The 20253-nt window shown below is 49.9% G+C and overlaps 1 protein-coding gene across 4 annotated transcripts in view; it reads right to left on the bottom strand.

Moving 5' to 3' along the window:
• The window catches only part of AHCYL2 (adenosylhomocysteinase like 2), a 1110190-nt gene that overhangs the window by 156219 nt on the left and 933718 nt on the right, over positions 1-20253 (bottom strand). For all 4 annotated transcript variants that reach the window (XM_069629580.1, XM_069629582.1, XM_069629581.1 and 1 more), the window contains one exon: positions 8648-8726. In XM_069629580.1, coding sequence (XP_069485681.1) covers positions 8648-8726 — 79 coding nt within the window. The remainder of the gene's footprint in view (positions 1-8647; positions 8727-20253) is intronic.

Genomic DNA, 20253 nt, shown 5'->3' with positions numbered 1-20253 from the left:
TCCTGAGACGAGGAGCGTGCCACCTGGCGGTAGGACGAGCCACCGCTGGATCCCTTGGAGGCACCCCGTCTGCTTCCGGAGCTCCGAAAGGGCCGTCGTTGCTGAAGGGCTCCTAGGGTGTTAGGCAGAAACCTGTGCAGTTCCCTCTGGGACCACTGCAAAAGATTTAAGACTACAGGTTTTTGGCGGTAAACCCACTTGGTAGCAGTCTGTACCACCCAGATTTACCTGGTAGCTGTGGCTGAGCAGTCAGACTTCCCTCAAGAAGAGTTAGGCAGTATACAGAGCATACATAATAGGTACAGAGGCACAGTAGTACAAGCAAACACTGACCAGAGCTAGGTGTAAAAGTATGTAATTATTTATTTAATAGACACACTCATAAATTACACTAGCACAGAAAAGGTAAGTAAGTCAAAACACAGTCACTATTACTTATATGTACATCCCTAGTTATTTGTTGGACAAGTCTAAGTTAACACCACTTATTTCCAAACAGAGGTGAGCGCTTAACATTAGATGGCACTCCAACAAGTTAGTTAAAAAGGGAGGGAAAAGGCAAAAGAAGTGAAAACAGCAAGTGAAAACACTTTTCAGAGATTCACAGTGAGTGTAGAAATGCAGTATATTGAGGAGCAAGGAAGTTCGGTTGCCAGGCCCACTCTAGGGAAAGCCAGGCAAAAAGATGCCCAAGATCACACAATGTCACAAGTCTTTACAGGTGAGTAGAAAAGGTTTTACCAAGTTTAGAAAAGTTTAGTTAGGGTGTCCCAGGCTTACCCAGGGTCGAGAGCCGAGGGCTAAATCTACCCCGTACAATCGGTGGCAAGGGAAGCCGGGCGGAACACGGTACCTTTAAAATGGAAAGGATCCTCCAGCGGTGGCAGTTGTTCCTGGTAGTGGATGCAAGTCGCGGCGTCGTCCAGAGGAGGAGAAGATCTCGTCGTGGAGGAAAGCTGAAGGTCGTTGCACTACCAGGGAAGAAACCAGCCGGTCAAAAGGATGTTACCCCTCTTTCGCGGTTGAGGTAAAAAGTGGTATCCCGGTTGCCGGGGTGCTTGGCACAGGCAAGGCGGCCACAAGATGCTTCAGGGCGGCGAAAAGAAGGCAGAAACTGGTTGTCCCCACCAGTCAAGGGAAGAAGACTCTCCAGGCGGGAGATCTCCTCTGTCGTTGGGAAAAGTGGTGAGACGGTTCCGCAGGGCTCCACCGGTGGTGTCGTCTTGGCAGGTCGGCTCGGCTTCTCCCTCTTCGGCTTCTTAGGTCCTGTGGCGACTTCTGAAGAACAGTCCCAAAAACCCTGCTTTTATGAAGCAAACCCCCATTCATACAGCCTAGCTGTCACTCAAACATGCTAAGTGGTGAGCGGGGTGGCTCACCACTTGGGCCAATCACACCAGAGTGCGACATGAGTTGGCAAGGCAACTCAGTCCAGGGTGCCTAAACCCCCTCCCACACCGCCTGTGGTACCCAGACAGAATGGCACCACTTTGGAGGGCTTCTGTGCAGAAGCCCGCCAAAAGTGGAACAAAGGCTCGACTCGGGTTCAGGGTTACTGAAGTGAACCTAGACGCCATTTTGGCGGCGAGTTCTGGCAAAAAATCCCAACCGGTGAATTTATATTAAATAAATAAACCGGCGGTATCTTTAACATTGCACCAAAAAGTGGTGCATTAAAATCAATGGGAAATCCCACTGGGAAATATTCCGGTGGAATATTTCTGTGGTATCCACTGCCACCAGCCAGAAACTCGGCGAGGGGGGACGGGACAGTACCCCCTCGACAACAGACCCAGGGGCAATCCAATTGCCCCTACCAGTACTTCCACAGTATGATGGTTTGTACTGGTTAAGTTCCTAAGTTAAGACTAGTAAAGTCAATGGTGACTTTACACACCCAGGCAGACAGTAGTCAGTCCCAGGGTGTGGAGTCTGTTTGGGGGTCTCTGACACCCCTGTGTTACTGCACTGAGGGTGCTGTGTAACACACATTTAAAAACCAATGATAGCCTATGGGGAAAAAATACCCCATAGCCCATAAGCACATAGCAAGTCACAGAAACACTCAAGTCATGCCCAAGAGTGAGGGTAAAAGAGTCTCACTCTTGGCAGGAGAAAAAAATAAACCCCAAAAATCCAGCAAAGCTGCTGGGGGACTCACTAGGTTAGGAAATTCAGCCTAAACAGAGAATTCTCCCAAGCATAGGGCGCGGGCCGTCTCCGTCTTTATGGCTTGGAGGGATTCGTCCACCGCCTTCCCGAACAAGTTGCTGCCGTTGAACGGCATGTCCAACACCCTGGTCTGGACGTCCTGACGGAAGTCGGTCGCCCGGAGCAAACCCCGTCGTCGTAGGCAAACACCGTTGCCCAGCTGGCGGAACCCGGTATCGGCAATATCGGTTGCCACCGTTATGGCATGGTCCGACGCCACCTCGCCTTCCTGAAGTATTTCCCGGGCCTCGGACCTCTTGACGTCTGGTAGGAAGTCCAATATGGGGGCCAGCTTAAACCAGAGCTCCCTGTCGTAACGGGCCACGATCGCCAGGGCGTTGGCCGCTTTGATCGTCGTCACCGCCGACGAAATGACCCGCCGCCGCCCCATGGCGTCCAACCTTTCCCTCGCCGTCCGGCGGGGAATTCGATGTTGAGGCTCCTGACCCCACCGCTTTCTTCTTCGCCACTGCCGAGATGACCGAGTCTGGCGTTGGCTGGGCCCTGAGGCACAAGGGAGCGGTTTCAGGGACCCGGTACTTCTTCTCGTACCGGTCCCGTTTGGCTGGTGCCGTGGAGGGGTTCTTGAGAACCGACAGGCCCTCCTCCCAGATGTCATCGATCAGAGGCACCGCAATGACAGTCTTCCTCTTGGCCTCTGGGCGCTGATAGAGGAAACCTTCCTTTTTCTGCTCCTCCGGGCAGAGCTGGAACAATTCGGACGCCCTGGCGATCATGGCGTGGAATGAGCCAATCTCGTCGGGCGGCGAGGCCCGTGCAACGGGAGACGTGAGACCCGTTCCGTCGCCCTCAGAACCCGTCGTCGAGCCCATCGCACCGTCATCTCCCGACTCGTGGGAGGATGAGGAGGGACCCGTAGGCCTTACGGGGGCGAGTGGAGGAGAGGGTTGGTTCCTCTGTCGTTTGTTCTGAGGACTTCCCGACGGGCCAGGTTGCGGGTCCTCCGGCCTGGCCCGTGGTAATCTCGTCCTTCTCTCAGAGCATAAGGACTGGATCGCAGACAAAATGGCCACCGAGCTATCCTGAGGCCTAGGTTCCGGCTGCGCCGGAAGGGAAGGCTGCTCTTCCTCGCCATCGTCGTCTTCCTCGGTTATCTCCCGAGGATCTTCCTTACGGGATCGAACCTTCTCGAATTGGACTTCGAGATTCTTCACGGCCTCGGTCAGTTCCTCCTCCGAGGCTGACTCCGAGCTCGAGGAGGCTACCGTGCCCCCCCTCGCTTCTTCCATCATGGTGGCCATGACGATGGGCTGAAAAGAGGATTCCCTCCTTGGCGGCAGGTAAACTCTAGTCCCGGAGGCAGTCTCCGCTGGCGGGGTCTCTGCCGGCTTGGCCAGAGTCGCCGCGATCGCCTCGATAGAGGCCTTTGCCTGCTGGGTAGGGGCCTTCACCACCTTAGGTGCGTCCCGGACCTTCTCCTTAGGGGGAGGGGCGACACCTCGCTCCCCCTCTTCCGAGATCGGACGGGGCTTCTCCCGAAGCTTACCTGGGGTCTCGGACTTCCTCTTCCCTGAACCGGAGCGCTGGCTCGTGGTTGACAGTGCCGGGGAAGGCGCGCCCTGCCTGGCGACCGAAGAGCCCGACCTTTCGGCGCTCCCGGAGCCAGCGGACTCGCGGCGCTTGGCCTGGTGTTGGGCCCCCGTCGCCGAGGCACCCGCACAGGACTTAGAAGCCTGCTCGGACCCTTTCTTCTTCTCACCCGTTGAGCCCTTCTCCAACCAGCTGGCGAGATGGGATCGACGGTCCCTCATGGTCCGCTCCGACAAGTTCTTGCAGAACTGGCAGTCCTTCTCTACATGAGTCTTGTCCCCATGAAGACAGTAGAGGCACTGCAAATGTTCGTCTTCCTTAAACACATTCTGCAGCCCGCATCCAGGGCAGCTGCGAAACAGCTTGGGTCCGGGTGACGAACTCGCGTCCTGGGCCATCTCGAAGTAGGCCGCGAATCTTCTGGCATCCTCCAAAAGGTTGATTCGACGAAATCTTCACCCTTGAGGGGCGTAGGAAAATCCCGTAACGGGTAGCCGTTAACGGGAGTAGAAACGGTGGAGCTTGAGGCTCGATTAACTGAAAAAATGTGAAAATTCACCTGAAAAAGCGCAAAACACGCAGTAAAAGCTCGAGAGCTAAGCATGAGGACTCCCAACACTTGAACGTGCGCTAAAAATCTGAAGATGGCTGCCAGAGGCGGGGCTTAGGTAGAGGGCAGTCATTGGCTGTGGTCAGTATGACGCAGAGATCAGTGATTGGTTACTACTACGAAAGACAGATCAGAAACGAAACTGATACTGATTTTTCTTTACCGAGGATTCCCAGCCTGACGACAGGGAATATTCATGAGCATGTGAATCCATGCCAGACCCCATGCTGGAGAAGTGGGTTTACTGCCAACACCTGTAGTCCTAAATCTTTTGCAGTGTTCCCTAAGGGAACTGCACAGGTTTCTGCCTAACACAAGGACATCCAGGTCAAGTTCTTTGAGGAGGTGGCAGATGTCTGAGGAACGTTTGACAGCAGAGTAAGAGCTAAGGGATAGCAACATGGAGCAGGTTGCCACATTTGAAAGGCTTCCGTGGAGGGGTAAATGCCTGAGGTACACCTTGCAGAGGTGGTAGAGTGGCCCGAGAGTAGGCACAGGTGGTAGAAGGAGGTTGCAGAGTAGCCAGAGAGGAGGAGGGTGCAGAGAGGTGGCGGACGAAGGAGGTGGCGGAGGAGCCATACAAGAGGAGGAGGGTGCCAGAAAGGTGCTAGGAGTAGTAGCAGGAGAAGGAAGGAAGTTGATGAGATGCGAGAGGCACCCATCGAAAAGGAGGAGGTTGGGCCAAGGGCCCTGGATTAAGACGGTGCCATTCAGATAGACATTAATTATAGTCTTGGAGGAGTGGAAGGGCGCAAAGTGGGCCTCCCACCGGGTGCCACCATTAATGGGAAAGGAGGAAAAAGGAGAGAGCGCAGAGACCACGTGAGGGATCCATATGTCTGGAGAGGGAACGACCGAGGATGTTTGCAAGAGTATGCCTGGAGGAAGCGCGGATGTAGGAATCAGCGAACTTCTTCCTTCCTGACTTAGGTTACTTTAACAATGGGCTTAAGAAAAGCTGGCAGCGGCAGTGATATTTTTTAGCATTTTTTAAATGGTTTGCATTTACCACAAATGGCTACTAAAGGTGGGTAGCACCCTAAGGTGGCCTTGCCACAAGGTTTTTCAGCCATATTGTTCTTTGGCCTTCTTCCTGCATTCCCAGGAAAGGCCATGCCTTATAAGGATCGCCCTTTAGCAGGGAAAGCTGTGGCTTTCACAGGCTATGGGGCGGTTTGTGTGTGGTCAGAACAAGGGGCTGGGACGGTCTAGTCCCAATCCACATCCCTTGTACCTGAATGTTTGTGGCCGGGCAGATATGGCCAGCGGCTATTCACGATAGTATAGCCACTGCCTGTTTGAATGGTGCAGGGTCCCTACCATGTCACCATTGGTTGGCTTGGCCATGTTCCCATTTCAATTCCAGGAGAAAATGAGGGCTCCTGCAGATATTCATCAGATCATCGGAGCCAAGACCTCTCAGAAGAAGTGCATCTCACTGTTGTCCTGAGGATGATGCCTTAAGCTGATCAGCATCACCTCCAGTGTGGCCCCAGAGAAGCCCTGCTCCTCTGTCCTGATCTCAAGAATACCCTTGAGGGTGCTTTAACCCTTGGACCAGTGGGAAGATCCAGTCTCGGCCCATGCTCGGGGATCCTTGGCTTCTGAGCCTTCAGAGGTGTCCCTGGGACAACCGGGCGACTGACCAACTCTCTCCTGGACTACCTTGCTGCAGCCTTCGCTGTCCCGAGTGCATGCTTGAAACTTGGAGGCTCTTTAACTTGTGTAACAAGATGCCTACTCCTGCCTTCTCAGCCCTCTTCCATGAATGGAAGCCATGCTGGGCATGTCCCTTTTTTCGGCCGTTGAAGACCTCCAGCCACCTCCCGACAGTGGTGACTCCAATTGCAACACTCCTTCAATACCTAAGGTGTCCCAGGTGGTTTGCCTCACAGAAGTCTTCATCTTTCGTTTGTGTGTTCTACTGGAAGCTGTCTGGAACAGATTCCTAAGCACTGTGACAGACCGAAGTTAAATCCTGTGCCCGAAAGGGACCTCTGCACATGTAACCCCACAGGCCTTCCACAACAGAACAAAGCTCAGAAAGTTGCATCCACAGCAGATTCTTTAACACCAGCAGTAGTCCCTGGAAAAAGGACGCAAGTTCAAATACCTGTTTCTGTCCCCTCCTGTTCTCCATAGGGTTACATGGGTGTTATGTCCTGTCCCAAAATCACTTTTTCCTGTCTTTGGTCAGTGAAGGCCTGGTCAAGTATACCCTCTTCATAGGAGTATCCTAAGGACTGGAATTGAGAAGTTTACTTTCCTGAACTTTACTTAACTTTTTGGCTCCTCTTATTCGCAACCAATGACATTGCCAATCTGTTAACCTATCTGGGAAATATCTACTTTGAAACTGGTGACATTTGGACACAAACCATATTAGGGCTGGGCTATATAAGAGCGAGGGAAGCTGTTCTATTAAGTGTTCCTTCTAAAGCTACTGCATCTGAGTACTCATCTGTGTAACTGGTTGTTGAATAGAATGCTATTCTATTCGTCGTAAGGGTGAATGTATTTATCTTTTTTATTAGTGTTGGTGACACAATATTCAACTAAAGGTTTTACCTGCTTAGTGTGTATTTTATAGGCCTAATATACATATGGATATTTTTTTTACTTGCCCAACTAGAATTACTGATGTTGCTCTGTGTGCACTGAGGCTAAGCCTTGCCAATCTTCTAACTTCTCTTTACAGTGTGACTAAACTCAGTGTCTTTCCTGTTCACCATAAACGGTGGCCTCCCAAAATCCTCCCCCGAGGGCTACTTTTGGAAATCCATCTCAACAATGGCACTCCCATAAACTCTGCCTGTGTTCTTCCAACTGCTAGTGAGTGAATAACAACTCGGAAGTGTGAATTTGCTAAACTCCAGTGTGCTTAGCTGGGTAAGAGCAAACAATGCTGCATAGATGAGAAGCTTCAGATTGTTTTTAGTCTTCGCTCGAAGCAGGTTGTAAATGGCACACAAAGACGATAAAAGGAAAGCCTGATCAGTTTTCCCTTAGCTCTAGGTTTTGTGCTGAATTCCAGGCTAAGAGCTAGGACCACGCACCAAACCTACGCTTAGCAATACAGCTGAGGTAAACAAGTGAGAGATTTGTCTCAGGTAAATTGTTTCCTAGCTTGTACACAGTTATTTCAAATATCAAGTCTCCTTCAAGAATTTAAATAGAACTACATTAGAGGGCTGCTTCTCATCACCCCTACCCCTCTCCCTGGGGGAAAAACTGTGGCACCCTACCAGTGATTTCTGGAACCTGTCCCACATACTCTTGTTTATCTTCAGGAAATGTATTGATCTTGTTTTCACCCTTTACTTAATTCAGGAGATTTTTAACCTGGACCAGAACTGAGTAATACGACAGGTGAAAGGCAGTTTAGAACCTGCATCAAGGTTCCAAGTGTATGCCTATCAGAGCACAGTTGTGCTTCCCCCATCGAGGTTTGGGAGAGATCTAGAATACTGAGATGGAAAATCTAGTTAAGGAAACCAAAATTGCAAAACATCACACTACAAACTAAAATATACCAAAAGCAGTGTCACAAACCCTACTTGAAACACCTGTCTCCCAACTCCATTCTCCTTTGAACCCCGGTGGACCTGACAGATTTAAAAAACACATGTCCTACAGATAAACACACAAGCCACCTGTGCAACTCCAAGGCTCGGCGAATCTGCACCAGTGTGGCCATCTTGCAGCAGTCTGTTTGTAGGAACTGTGATGATTCTTAAGTCTAAAATGGGTCAGAGTCCACCAACCGTCTTGGTTATAAGGAAGCAGCAGGAATACCAGCCTTTACCAACATTTTCTGGTGGAACAAGGTTATTTCCCTCGTTTAATGGCACAGACAAGAAGCAAGGAAACCTAATGTTATCACATTTGCGGCCGGTTTACACTTATAGCAACCAAGGATTTTCAAGTATCCTTCCCTCCTTCACACAAAGCCTTTGAATTCCCTATCGTGAGAGCAGAACAACCTATGTACAAAATGCTCAAACTGTATTTGATGAGGAAAAGCCCGATGTCTCCCCAGGATATGCACAAGTTGTGCATTAATGCGTTCTACCGTCACGTTTGACCAAACTGTATCCTGACTCCTAGGTAAAGTCTACATGTCTGTACTTTATTGCAAATCCCATTTCAGAAAAGCTTTTTTGGGAGAGCTGTTTAGACGTCTAGTTTAGAGACAAAGTCAGGCCTGCGCTCATCTGCTCTTCAGGAAATCTTAACTCAGTACAAAATAACACAGCCAGGTAGGCCTATCCTCACCCATTTTCTTCGGCAATAAGTAGACATCTTGCTTATAACGTCCCTCTGGTGCATTGTAAAGCTCTATCAATGCCAGGGCCTGCAAAAAAGCACATAGAAGCAAATAAGCTTTAGAAACTTTATCAACATTAGAACCTGCTCAAAAGGTGTGTAAAGCTAGGTACATTTTGTTCTAACAATGATTTTCAAGTTTTACTGCATTCAGTGTTAACTGATTCATCACTTGTTCAAGTGGTGCAAAAAGATTGTCAATTTAGCTGAAATAAAATGGGCAAACTTTAACAGAAGCATACTGTGAAAAGCCAAACATCTGAAAAAAAAAACCAAAATGAACCCCCAAGGTGAAACCAAGGGAAAAACAAAAGGAGAAACTGAGCGCAAAAACAGATTTACAAGAACACCATATAGAAATATCACATCAATAACAGCAGTTTGCAATATTTACAAAGAAAATAGGAAAAAGAAGGCACAAATGAACAATGAGTGCAAGGGAATTGGAACAAAGTCTTAAAACAGAACCAACTAATATTAACAGAATGTGTCCTGCAATAAAATGCCAGTCCAGACTAAGCAGAGGGGGTTGCGGGAGACTGCTGAAACAGGCAATTAAATATGTCGGGGGGGGGGGGGGGGGCGGGAACGGGCAAACATGGTGAGGCAACTGTACATCAGAGGCCCCATCATCTATCTAAGGCCTGTAAGTAGCCCAACAAATGATGAAGGGCTCACTGCCATTGTCAGTGCATGGCGCCTTTGTAGGGAGTTGCAACCATAGCATTGGACTAATTGTGCAAAGTGTCATGTTTGATAGCTTACAGGGGCCCAAGTGGTATGCTGTAAGCAGCGCTGCTGCTTTGTTCAATTAAACCCTCCAAAGAAAAACAATTTTAAACTTTAATTTGGTGTGGTTGACCACCTCTCCTCCGTATCTGCATACAGATCACTTTGACCCACGAATTAAACTTCCTGTTCATCACACGCTTCAACTATCCTAGATTTTTAACAAGGGTGAAGACCTTTGGCTCCTATGATCACTGCTTTAAGACTGCAATGTTCATCACACCCGAAATCTGCTTGGCCCTTAATCACTCCACAATAAGGCCCAGTCTTGCTCATGGCCCCCAAAAGTTTACTGAGATGGTTTTGAGAGAATTAACTCCCTACTAACACCAAGGTAAATTGCTTCGATTGAGCTTCTGCACAATGTCGTACAATGAAGCCATGCTCATTAGTCATGCTAGTCATGAACTTCTACCGTCTACACCACCCTCTTCTCTACATCCTTCTAAATCCTATCACTTTGGGCAATCAACTATAAAGGTATTATAACGAAAGGGTTTGGGCATTTCATATTCCTGCTTGTCCTGCTAGCTAACAGACTTGTGCTAAGGAACAAATATGCTTTCCACACAAACCACAGACACAGCTACCAGTGTGTCCCCTTGGACTTCAGTGTGGCATGCTTCCATCTCTGAAATGCATCTCTCTGCAATGCCATTGCCTCATTCAGCTGAAAAGATAGCCAATGAGTTAAGTGTTCTCTTAGGTAAACTGTGCATGATCTGCAGCCACAGGTTTGAATCCTATAAGAGCAGACTCAGACCTTCATCCTCCTGTGGTTGATACATTGAAACCCATTTCATTGGGAAATACCACCTACAGTGCATAAAAGCAACAACAACCTGGCAGTACTAGCTATGTAAAAACATTATCAGCACTTTTCTTTGCCATGGACCCCCATATGTGCCTGCTTTCCCTTACACGTTGCTCCTGCACTCCTAGAGCAAGCAACCTTAGACCCCGTTTCCCGACCCTGGTCCAAACAAGGGCACGGACCTCATCCCGAAACAGGGACAGTCCCCATGGGAACCTTTGCTGTATTTTGAGGACTTGATTTCTTTTACCTGGAAAGAGTGCAAGTCTTTTTTCCAACTCTTTCATGTGTTTTGATGTGTGTAACATTTGTGTTCTCTGATTATGGAGTTTTAGATAACTCCATAGGCATTTGTTCATGTGTGTACACAGCACCCTCAGTGCAGTGACACAGGGATGACTTTTAGACTTCCCAAAGGTTTAACTACCTTCTCTGGGATAAACTGTTTCCCAGAGAATGTAAAGTGAAATTGACTTTAGTATTTTCCAAATTCATAGACCCAGCACACATCTTACAATGGAGTGTTACATAGTATCCCCCGTGTCTAAACACTCATTTTGCAGTCAAATGCTACCCTTTCCTATCGAAAAGGCTGGTGGCAGTGGTTTTACAATAAACTATCATGATTTTTCCCGAACACCGGTAGCTACAAATCACGGGAGCCATGTTTTTCAAGATGGCACCTTAAGCCCTTTCGTTTAAACGGGTCCCGGTCTTTTTTCGCCATTTCTTTTTGGAAAGGTCCTTCTAGTGTTTGACTCTGCGCGCCAAACCAGGTTGTGTGCCTTTGGCGGGCTTCTGGAATAAAGTCCGTCCTTGGCGTCTCAGTGACTGGGGTGGGCAGGAAGTGAGTGAGCTGCCCGAAATACCCTGTGCTTAGTCTTATAGGAGACCCAAATGCACTCTGGCGCAATCAGCTGGCTGATTGTCCGGTAAGGACAGCCGCCCTGCTGGGTGAGTGACAGCTAGGCTGGAATGAAAGGGAGAAAACTGTTTAAAAGGCGAGTCTCCAGGACTGGAAGGCAGAGTCGACCACTGGAACATAAGAACCGAAGACGAGTTGGAAGCGGACAGCTGCTGCAACCACTGGACCGTTGGTTTGCCTGGTGAAGCCCTGCTGCAGGTCCGAATTGCCAAACTCCCGTCGACAGAGAAGCTCCTTCAAGGACGGCTTCTTCCTTTGAGTTGGTGGAACCAATCAACTCATAAGACACCTGGATACCATTCTCAAGGCTGATTAGGATTAACCAGGGAGAGGGACACCAGTTTGCGTTCTTGAAGCCACAGCTACTGGAAAGTGAAGTGACTCCATTCAGTTTGCTTTCTTCAACCATCCGGTGTACTGTAGGAGTCCCCCGACGTCCTCCCTCTTGTCCCCACGACAAGAGGCTCAGGAGCAGCGAGACCTGCAGGAACTGCCAGGAACCACGACTTCAGCAACATTTGTTTTCTTCATACAAAGGTACTGTGCCATCCCGATTGGGAGAACGCCACTCCCGTGGTGAAAGTTTGTGAAACTTTCACAACTTGCAGGCCTAATCAGCTTGCGACCACACAAATTATTCCTTTTCGCCTAAACTACTTCTGAAAACTTTTGCAAAGACTTTACCGTTTGATACCAGAACTGTTCTTTCCTATCCAGGACACTAGCCCATTGACTTTGGCCTGGCCTATTGACTTGAATTGAACTATTCTGGTGAACTAAAACTATTTGCACTGCCTAGAAAGTATATATAATCTAGTCTACATACTTTTGCCCTTTTTGCTCACTGCTAAGTAACTGAACTGCCATTTGGCTCCTTTTTCGAAGGGAGCTCAAACGGTCTCAAAAACTTAGAGCTTTGTATCGAAGTGTATTGGCCTATAATATTAAGTTGCCTTCTTCTAGTGAAATGTTTTATACATGATTGTGTAAATAAATTAGTAAAATCTTCAGTATAAGTGTCTAATTGAACCACTGTGTTTGAAAGTCCTTTGTGTAACTACTTGTACTGCTCACATTCACTCTTGAGATAAGCCTGGCTGCTCAGCTCGCTACCAACAAACTGTGTGGTACAGACTTATACAAAAGATGGGTCTTGCTTACACCTGTAGTCCTAATTGTGTGTGGTGGTCCCAGAGGGTACTGCGTGCAATTTTGCCTAACATATACACATACAACTACACACATACATATATGACATGCATTACTTACCGTAAAAGCATTTCTGATGATTGTATCTGCTTAGATTCACATGCTGTGCATATGGTCCGACATCCAGTGGTAACCGCAGAGTATTGCATTTCGTCTTTCGGGGACGTCGGCATAGGCGTGTCTGAAACACTATCCCTATTGTGACGTGTGTAGTACCCAAAATCCCTCACGCGCCGAGGTCCCTCCGATTGTATTTTTTCTGCCATGAGGGAGCCCAAGGCTATAGTGAGTGAGTACATGAAGAGAGAAAGTAGTAAGAAGTATGTTCCTTCCACCCCGAGCGGGGAGGCAGGGAGGGCGCATGTGAATCTAAGCAGATACAATCATCAGAAATGCTTTTACGGTAAGTAATGCATGTCTTCTGATGCTTGTTAATCTGCTTAGAATCACATGCTGTGCATAGACTAGTGAGCAGTACCCGGAGTTGGAGGTGGGTTGTGAGAAGGAACAGTAGAAAAGAGAGGTCTTAGTACTGCTTGTCCCACCTGAGAATCAGACCTAGAACGAGTGGCTAGGCAATAGTGTTTTGTAAAGGTGTGTACAGAACTCCAGGTTACCGCTTTGCAAATGGACTCTAGGGGAACATTTGCAATGAATGCTATGGATGCCCCAGTGCTTCGAGTAGCATGTGCTCTAGGCTTGAAGGGCAGTTCTCTATTTGCAAGTGTCACATAGTGTGATGCATTTGACAATCCACCTTGATATTGCTGATTTAGAGACAGGGTCCCCTTCTCTACCAGCTGCCACTGAAACAAAGAATTGTTTCGTTTTCCTCAGTGGTTTAGTTCTATCCATGTAGAACATGACTGCCCTGTGCAGATCCAGTGTGTGAAGGCTTCTTTCGGCCATGTTAGTAGGTCTCTGGAAGAACGTGGGTACTTCGATTGACTGGTTCACATAGAACTTCGAAATAAATTTCAGCGCAAATCTGGGATGTGTGCGCAGAACTACCTTATCTTTGTGGACTGTAACAAAGGGGTCCAAAACCGAGAGGGCCTGTTCGCCAACTCTTCTGATAGAAGTGATAGCTACTAGAAAGGCTGTCTTGTAAGTCAGGTCTTTCAGACTAGCTTTATGCATAGGCTCAAAAGGGGTCCCATGAGCCTAGTTAAAACCACATGTAGATCCCACCCAGGGGCTGGGTGAGTGATGGGGGATAAATTATTTTAACTCCTTCCATAAAGGCTTTAATCACAGGTATTTTCAACCACGACACCTTCTGCTGTGACGTGGTGTAGGCTGACAACGCCGCTAGGTGAACCTTTAAGGAATTGAAGACTAACCCAGAGTCCAACAGATGGGTTAGATATAACACTGTGTGAAGGCGAGCAATCAGTGGGATTGACGCTTTGGAACTGCACCAGATGACAAAACGTTTCCATTTGCTGGCATAGCAATAACATGCGTTAGGCTTTCTTGCCTCCCTCAGTATGTCCATGCATCTTTGAGGGAGTTGCAGATGTCCAAACTCTATGACCTCAGGAGCCAGGCTGCCAAGTTCAGAGTTTGTGGGCATGGTTGCAGAGACTCCCCCATGTCCTGAGACATGTTGTATGGGCAGGGCAGCTTGACTGGTGGGGAGAGGGACATTTTCATCAGGTGCGCGAACCAAGGTTGGCGGGCCCACATGGGAGCCACCAGAATCATGGTGACTGGCTCCTGGTGCATCTTGTGTACTATCTTGTTCAGAAGGGGAGTCGGGGGGGGGGGGGGGTGTGGAAAGCGTAGACAAATTTCCCCGACCAAGTTATCCAGAGACCGCTCCCCTTGTATCGGTTCTGGGGGTACCCGGAGACGTAATCTTGGCATTGGGCGTTCTCCTGAGTAGCAAACAGGTCGATCTCTGGAAACCCCCATTCTGCAAAGACGTTGGATACAATGTCTTCGTGCAGTCGCCATTCATACTCTTCTGGCAGAGGAAAATCTCTGCTGAGTACGTCTGCCAGAAGATGGAGTTCCCCTGGAACATGTTGGGATATCAGGAACATCTTGTGTTTGAGAGCCAATATCCAGATGATTGGGGACAGCTTGGATAGCCCTGGAGCGTGCGTGCCCCCTGTTTGTTCAGGTAATACATTGCTGTTGTGGTGTCGGGTGGGCCCAACACTGTCTTCCCTTGCAGTTGCTCCTGAAAGGCTTTCAATGCTTTGAACACTGCTAGTAGCTCCAGTAGGTTTATATGGTTGGACGCTACCGGAGGGGCCCACACTCCATGCGCTGTCGAAGCAGGTGAGCCCCCCCCCACCCCGTGAGAGATGAGTCTGTCGTGAGAGTGGCTTCCACTGCAGGGGGTGGTGAAGGTTTTCCCCTTCAAGAGGTTATCCCTCGACCACCACTGCAGAGAGAGAACGAGGGCTGGCGAGACAACTAACAGATCTTCCCATTGTCCGCTGGCCTGACACCACTTGCTGTTGAGCCACTCTTGCATGGGACGCATGCGCAGCCGCGCGTGGGGAACCAAGTATATGCATGATGCCATCATCCATCGAAAACGCATAGCTTTGTGTAACGTCACCTCTCGACTGGCTACATACTGAGGAATCTGAGAGAGCATGTTCTGAACCCTCTCGCTGGAAGGGAAGACTAGACAGTCTTCCGTACGAATTAGAGCCCCCAGGAACTGTTTTACTTGGCTGGGGACTAAGCTGGATTTCTTTTCGTTGATAGAAAATCCCAGGCTGAACAGTAGACCTACTGATCTTTGGGTGTTCGAAAAACAAACGTCGAACGAGTCCCCCGTGATGAGCCAATCGTCGATGTAAGGGTAAACTGGAACTGAAAGTTTGCGCAGGTGTGCCGCTGCCACTGCCAGGACCTTGGTAAACACCCTTGGCGCCGAGGCTATGCCGAAGGGGAGTAGCTTGAACTGGTAGTGTTTATCCTGAATCACAAACCTTAGGAATTTTCTGTGCGCTGGCAGCATTGAAATATGAAAGTATGCATCTTTCATATCCAATGTTGTCATGAAGTCCCCCTGTTTTAGCAATGGGATCACCTCTTGCAGTGTTACCATGCAAAACTTCTGGGGCTTTATGAACATGTTCGCTGGGTGCAGGTCTAGAACAGGACGCATGGTGAGATCCTTTTTGGGTACAAGGAAGTACACTGAATAGATACCCTTGTTTACCTGAAGAATCGGGACGGCTTCTATGGCGTCCTTTCCCAGTAGCGCTTCCACCTCTTGGATCAGGATCTACAGATGTTCCGGTGAAAGGCGTCGATGTTTCGGCGGTCTGAACTGGGGCGGTCGGGCAAATTCCATGCAGTAACCGTGGGCGACCGTCTTCAAGACCCACTGGTCTGAAGTTATCCCCTCCCATGCCTTGAGGAAAGATGTTAATCACCCCCCCCGACCGGGTAGACATGGGAGGGGACCTGGACTTGGTGGTCATTTCTGACCCGAAGTTGACGCTCCTCTGGAATTGGAGCCTCTGCCTCTATTCTTTCTGCGCTTCTGACCCCTCTGGGGGTAGTAAGTGGGGCTTGCAGCCGGTTGACTTGAGTTGAAGTTGCCCGTGCCGAAATTGTTTTGAGCGGCGCGGTCTTGTCCTCGAAAGGACCGGCGAGAATTACTGGTGCGTGCTCCTTCTTAGCTGTCTCCAACGCATCGTCTACCGCCTTCCCGAAGAGGTTGGCCTCTTCGATGGGTTTGTGGATAATGGATGCCTGGGTCTCAGGCCTGAAGCCCGACGCGTGCAGCCACGTGTGCCTCTTTAGGAGAGTACCCTGTGCGAGAGACCTGCCTGCTGTCTCTGCGTGTCCAGGGTATTCTTTACCACATTCTGATTGGCAAGTTTGCCCTCCGATACAATGGCGAGAAGCTTGGCTCTGGTTGGTTCCGGAACCTCTTGAAGGCCTTCCTGGAGTAGGTTCCATTGGGCGTCGACGTAGCTTGCTAGTAATGTCGTGTTATTGGCAATCCGGACGGTATAGGCCGTCGCCGACGTAACCCGTTTGCCTAAGGCATACAACCTTTTGGACTCCTTGTCCGGGGTGACTCTCCCGTGGCAAGGGGAACCCCTGCTCTCTTGCGAGTGTTGGTCACCACCAGCGAGTCTGGGGTTGCGTGTCTGATATAAAGTGGGTCGGTGGGGGAGGGTCGGAAAAGTTTTTCAACCCTTGGGTTCACAGCCCTAGTCTGAGTGGGTGTGAGTAAGGAAGGGGACAGCCGTCTCTTTACAGAGCTTGAGAGGGATGGACTGGCTTGCCGGAAGCTTTTCATTAATAATGTCCTCCACGAAATCTTGTTCGGGCAAGGCTTCAAGCGTGGCAATTTTAAAGAATTCCGCTGCTTTTTTCAACATGTTGTTGAAAGCCATTTGATCATCCACCGGGGAAACTTGTCGAATCGAGGTGGATGGGGGAGAGTCGAGGCAAACAATATCAGAGTTTTGATCATCCTGCTGGGTGTCCTCCCAGTTGTCGGTTGCTCCTTGATCTTCCCCATAGTTGTCCAGAAAAGACTTCTTCTGAATAGATGTCTCTATACGTGTCCATCTGGACATCATCTTCATAGTCAACTTGGTGTTGGACATCTAGGTGTTGGACATCTTGTGTTTGAGGGTTAGGGTCTGGCCAAGCTTTTTCAGCAGAGGATGATCAGAATCCCTGAAAAACTGCTCCAGCCGATCCATACACCCCTCAAATTGCTCCGTGGTCCACTTGGATGACCCAAATGGACCTAGCAGAGTAGGAACCGTGTTCTCCGTCCTAAGGCATTGAGAGGATCTCCTCAGGGTGCTTGAGATGGGTACCTGGCTTTCTTCGTAAGAGTCTTCGGGATCGTCTTCCCAATCAGTGGAAAACTTTTCGGCGGATTGGCCCATAACTGTGGGCGGAACTGGTATTAGGCCCACCGCCGTAGCAATCCTATTGATGCTCTTACGGATAGTCACCAAATCTTCGGGAGACAACGCCTCCGATGATGTGCCGGTAGTGAAAATGTCTTCCGCGGCTCCAGAAGGGCCAGCGGATGGCTTCTCGGTTAGAGGCCTACTCGTAGTTTTCGGGCCTGTACGGGCCTTGGAAACCTTGGAATCCGTTGAAGTTTCTTGTTCTGAAACTTTGGCGCGTGTAGTTTGGGGAGTAGCGCCCTTGTTATGTTTCTTATGCCCAGTCATGCGCTGCTGCGGATGTGGGGAAGGCTTCGGATCAGACCGATCCGTGGGCGCCGCCGAAGTTTCCGGCGGACCTGTTGGCGCTTTCGCCTTCTTCGACGAAGTCGTCGAGGAGGGCGCTTGGGTTGTGTACTTTGTGCGGTGCGATTGTACGCCCCTGTCACCAGGTGTGGTCCCTGTAGCAAGACCGGAGTCGAGCCTGGAAGGGTTGGGGACGGGCGTGGCAGCCCTAAAATAGTCCGCCTCAAGGTCTATAACGTCCGCGTTGGACGTTTGGTCATCCGATGTACCCCCGTCACTTTCGGCTGGTGTCGAGGGAGGCTCCACGCATGACATTCCGTACGCGGCCCACCGCTTCAACTGGCGTTCCTTAAGGGTTTTAGGTTTAAGGAGTTTACACGCTGAACACCGCTTTTCGTCATGCTCTAGGGGGAGACAAGCGTTACGACGCGTGCTCATCTTTCCATGGATATCTGACCCTAGACAGGAGGGAAGAATCTAAATGGAGTCCTTTCCATAGCAGAAGGGAAGGGTGACCAGACCAAAAAGGAAAGCAGTGGAAAAGAGGAAAGACATAACAGTATGGCAAACCCCGAGCCCACTCTCCCTACTGTGTAGGATGGCCAGAAGGCCCGACCACGTGGAAGTCCGAACACCGGATCTTAGGCGCCAGAACCCACAGCCGTAGACGATTCCCCCGTAGTCTTCGTCGAAGATGTTCTTGATGGGCGAAGATACTTAACAGGGAATAAAAACCGACAATTCGGTAAGATAAACAATATCTCATGAAGAGCTCCGCTATAGGGCGACCAGTTATCTGGGTGGAAAAAAAATAATCTGAGGGACCTCGGCACGTGAGGGATTTTGGGTACTACACACGTCACGATAGGGATAGTGTTTCAGACACGCCTATACCGACGTCCCCTTTCGGTCCCCAAAAGACAAGATGCAATACTCCGCGGTTACCACTGGATGTCGGACCATATGCACAGCATGTGATTCTAAGCAGATTAACAAGCATCAGAAACATATATACAACATAAAACACTGTCACAATGGGGTGACTGATGCAGTCAGTCACCCCTTTACAGTACTTGTTCTGTCCTTGTGGCGCTGGCTCTGGGCTGGTCGCTGGCTGAATGGTGGCTAGCTGGTCCTGGTGGCAGAGGTGAGTGATGACTGACGTGGGCCTGTCCTCTATAGCCGATGATTAGCCACCTTTCTTTCTCCAGGCTGGCCCCGTCCACCACATAGGGCCACCCGAACTCACTGCGCAGCCCATGCACCATTCATAGACCTGGGCAGTCCCCTCTGCAAGTGGGGGCCCGCCCATGCTCACTACGCAGTCCGCAGCCCTTTTCAGTCTTCTGGGTGGGCCCCGTTGGATGAGGGGCCCAGCCGACATCACTGTTTGACACCCAACACCATTTTGGATTTCAGACTGTGTCCGTGTTGTCATGGGGATGCCACCACGTTCACCACTGAGCTTCCTGTGGCCATTGTGTGTTTGGCAGCATCCCCATGACAATGGCAATGACACCACCGCGCCCACAGCCTTTATGGGCTTCTGGTCTACCCCCTCTGCAATGCATCACGAGACGCAGGGGGTAGCCTGCTGCCTTCACCTGGGCTGCTCCGCTGCGCAGCCTGGAGCTTTCTTCACCCTGCCTGCTCAACTAAACCGTCCATGACTTCCTCCTTCACCTTGACGGCCGACCCGGGACTTTGAGCTTCACTGCTCCATCTTCAAAGTGCTCCCTCTTTCCCACCCTGCGCCTAGCATACGTAGCCTGGGAGGGCTACAACAAAGGGCCCGCTTTTCTGGCCACATGGCGAGCCTTCAGAGGCACTGCTAGGCAGCCTGGTCTGGGCCACCCCACCTCACCTTGGCTGAGGCAGCATCAGGGACGCTACCCAGGCCATTGATTTCACTGGGACTGTCCATTCTGGCCCCCAAGCAGGCAATAAGCGCCACAGCCCTGGGGTGGCCGAACAGCCCTTTGCATAGCAAGTTAGCCCACCCCACACTCCCCCCGGATCAGTCTCTGTGGGGGGGGGGCACACCATGTGCCCATTGTTAAATTTAGGCCCTGGGGCCCCTTGGGGGCAGCAAGCCTCCCCCAGGTAAGACTTTCTCTTCTCCCTTCTTCAACTGTCTCTTCCAACTTTTTTTCTTTTACACATACACACACACACACACACACACACACACACACACACAAAACCTTGATTACCCTAGTGTCCGTGTCTCTATTTCCAAGTATTCTCTAGGAGGGCAAGCACATAGTCACACTAGCCAGGCACCGTGGGACCACAGCTACACATAGTTAAGGACAACTAGCCCAACATTAGACGTTTTTAAGTGTAGGCAGGAGCTACGGCCAGCTGTGCTCGGGATGTGACCGTGATGGATGAGTGCTAGAATGGAGACTGTGAAAGTGAGGGGACAGAGGCAGGTTAGAGGCTTGGGAAAATTGTTAGTTGAAGGCAGAGAGGTAGGTTAAGAGGGTAACCCGGAGGTGAGGAGGTAGGCTTTTAGTTTTCATTTTGAATAACTCTGTGTGGACTGTTCCATGGGATGTCTGTGGGAAGAGAATTTACATGCAAATGAAGCAAGAAGAGAGAAAGAGTGGGAGTGAGA

This window comes from Ambystoma mexicanum, chromosome 12 (genome assembly GCF_040938575.1).
Source record: "Ambystoma mexicanum isolate Mex_15411 chromosome 12, UKY_AmexF1_1, whole genome shotgun sequence".
In the NCBI taxonomy this organism is placed as follows: Eukaryota; Metazoa; Chordata; class Amphibia; order Caudata; family Ambystomatidae; genus Ambystoma; species Ambystoma mexicanum.
The sequence above is the reverse complement of the archived record's forward strand: the minus strand, read 5'-3'. Positions and strand labels throughout refer to the sequence as shown.